We start from the raw sequence: 2,972 nt of genomic DNA on the forward strand, positions 1-2,972 counted from the left end.
AAGCATGGAAAAATATCAAAAGTTCATGGGTGCGGTTCATTATGGTAGAGTGGTACACAAATTGGTAGTGTGTGGAAGGTGACAAATATAAGAACCGGTGCCAGTTATAAGTGAACTAGAAGTATGTATTTGCTGATATTTTCTCAAAAAATTTGTCTAACAAATGGTACCACATATGATGATTACTCATGCTTGGAGAAACAATGCTCTATAGTTTATACTCATCATTGTGGGCTTCACTTTTGTTTAAAGTTATACATCAAGTTCTTACTAGCTGTAGTGGTGTCAATGGTAGTTCATTTTAAATCTTAGATTCTCATCAAATGCTTTATGGTATATGTCCTGGTTTGGAGATTTCCATATGAGGAAAGCAGTCTTGCTGAGCCTTTGTATGCCACTTTCCACCCTTTTCTGATTCTGAAGCTGCAGTTGATCTAGAATGTTTGTTAGATTTTTCTAGAGAGAAAATAGTGTCCCACTTTCAGTGGAAACATTTTTTAGTACTATATAAGATTTCTCTCTGTAGGTTTATTTGGTCCTGTAAATATGGTAGTTCCGTAAATATTATAGTCCTGTAAATATTGTAGTCCTATCAACTGTCAAGTTTATTGAGTACAATAGACCATTTAGGACAGCACTCACATGTGGCATTTCTAAGCATCTGTTTCTTAAATCCTTTAGGATGCTACTTCTAGCGAATGACCTGCTTTCCTGGATTGATCCTTAGGGAGGGTAACAAAAATTCGTTTGGGGTGACATGTTTAAGGGCGTGCCTGAGTTTGAAACTGCGAAGCTCTAGTTTAAGTCAATGATTAGCAACTTCCATTTTGGCATTCGATGAGTTTTCAGGGACACTCCCAAGTTACTAAAATTAAATGATGCAGGGTTCTAGTGACATTGATCAACTTGGGAAGATCTTTGCAGCGTTTGGAACTCCAAAGTCTTCTCAGTGGCCAGACATGGTTTGCCTTCCAGATTACGTTGAATACCAGTTTGTCTCTGCTCCTCCTCTTCGTTCGTTGTTTCCAATGGCCAGTGATGATGCTTTGGATCTTCTGTCAAGAATGTTCACATATGACCCAAAAGCAAGAATCACTGCTCAGCAGGCTTTAGAACACAGGTATGCCGATGTGGCCGATCAGAAACACAAACCTTTATCTGTTACCAGCATTTCTAACAAAACTGTGCTTTCATGTGAAGGTACTTCTCGTCAGTACCAGCGCCAACAAAACCAAATTTGCTGCCAAGGCCAAAGCTGAAAGGGGACCCAGGGAATGACAAGATACCGGATCTGAATCTGCAGGGCGGCCCTGTCGTTGTGTCCCCGCCGAGGAAGTTGCGCAGAGTGTCTGCCCCTGATGGGATGGAAATCAATGCTCATCGAGCAGAGAAAGCAGAAGAGCATCCTACTACAGGCATGAGGCGCAGCGAGGGCATGTCCAGTCAGAGTTCTAGAATACCAATGTCAGTTGATGTTGGAGTTGTGTTTGGCACACGACCAGCTCCTCGACCAACATTGAATAGGTAAACAGCACTAGTCTGACCACTGGAACTTATTCCAGTTTCTAAAATGTGACCAGTGAGCTTATTGAATCTAGGATTATATTTATTCAGCTCTCTTCATGTGAAATATTGACCATTTAAACCTCTTTTGCAGTGCCGACAAGTCGCGTCTAAAAAGGAAATTAGATATGGATCCTGAATTCGAGTACGCAGAGTAAAAGAAGTTTGCGTGCATCATTTTTCCCCTCACCGGTGTGTTGATTTTTTCTACATATTCTTTGAAGAGGCAATTTCAACAAAAGAATGTGTCCAAAAGCCATAAAAGCTTCACTGAAGGTCGCTGACACAATCAACTGTGCTGCCCAGCCAAGCTCATTCCTGTAATGAAACTGAAGAGATGTGTCGCTGATTTACGCCAAGAGACGTGCACAGGTGATTCCTATAATTAGCCGATTTCCATAAGGCCCCTCAATCTGTAACCTTCATTTGGTATGAGAACCTCAGTCTGTAATCTTTATCGGATATATAAATGAGTTTGCCCTGGCGAGAAATGTATTTCCATTTTGTTCTTGTGTGGACATTGAGCTTTTGAGTGTTGTTTAGTCGGACATGTTAGGTGCAGTAATTCCTGTAACCAAGAGCAGGTTATAATATTATATGTTGATTCTTGTAAGACGATGTAACAGTGAGTGCATTGGTGGACACAAAGGAAAATGAAAGAAACTCAAAGTGTTGATTCCAGATGAGTTGTTGCAGTATTATAATTGCAGTGTTAGCAACATTTTTAATGCATTCAATACTTAATAAATATTTAGGCATCAACACGCAATTGCTCATTTTGAGCTGATCAACTTAAACATGTTTCTAACTTTCTACTGTATGGCAAGTAAAGTTAAGGATTTTTTTCCATTTGGAAAGAGAAGTCTATTTTCAACCTTCAAGTTACCGTTTAAAACATATTACTGCACACCCTAAACACCTCTTAGGGCATGTACAATGGTGGCATATGGATATAAATGCTCCATGATAAAAAGTAGTTTGAGACATCTATATTGATTTTTTCTTCTCAATGTAAGCTACTACTAGTGGGTCTTATCAAATAATAAAAAATAGACTCACACTACACATGCATCCCTATTCTTCACATTAACTTTGTTAGCTTTATGCGCCGGACTCCACTTTTTCACACCAGGCACCCCCTCCTGCAGAGGATCCCGCTGCTTTATCCGAACCTACTTTTCCTGACATCCGATCCTACATGACGTATGAGGCATCACTCTAGGGCTATGCATTGTACATGCCCTTATATTTCTTTACCGAGGGAATAGTATTAAAGTCTAGGGGGTGCAGTAATCGGTTTTGAAACTGAGAATTGTTCTTAAACCAAGTGGTAACTTGAGGGTTGAAAAATGGACTTTTCTGACGATAGATCGATTCGCTTTTCTTTCTTCGGCTTGAAGAAAGAAAAG

At 39.9% G+C, this 2,972-nt stretch overlaps 1 protein-coding gene across 1 annotated transcript in view; it reads left to right on the forward strand.

Moving 5' to 3' along the window:
* The window catches only part of LOC119278066 (cyclin-dependent kinase D-1), a 6,999-nt gene extending 4,753 nt beyond the window's left edge, over positions 1-2,246 (forward strand). The window contains exons 5-7 of the mRNA XM_037559423.1: positions 885-1,120; positions 1,201-1,524; positions 1,658-2,246. Of these exons, the coding sequence (XP_037415320.1) occupies positions 885-1,120; positions 1,201-1,524; positions 1,658-1,721 (624 nt within the window). The 3' untranslated portion in view covers positions 1,722-2,246. The remainder of the gene's footprint in view (positions 1-884; positions 1,121-1,200; positions 1,525-1,657) is intronic.
* Positions 2,247-2,972: the final 726 nt, after the last annotated feature.

Source organism: Triticum dicoccoides, chromosome 1A (assembly GCF_002162155.2).
Source record: "Triticum dicoccoides isolate Atlit2015 ecotype Zavitan chromosome 1A, WEW_v2.0, whole genome shotgun sequence".
NCBI classification, from domain to species: Eukaryota; Viridiplantae; Streptophyta; class Magnoliopsida; order Poales; family Poaceae; genus Triticum; species Triticum dicoccoides.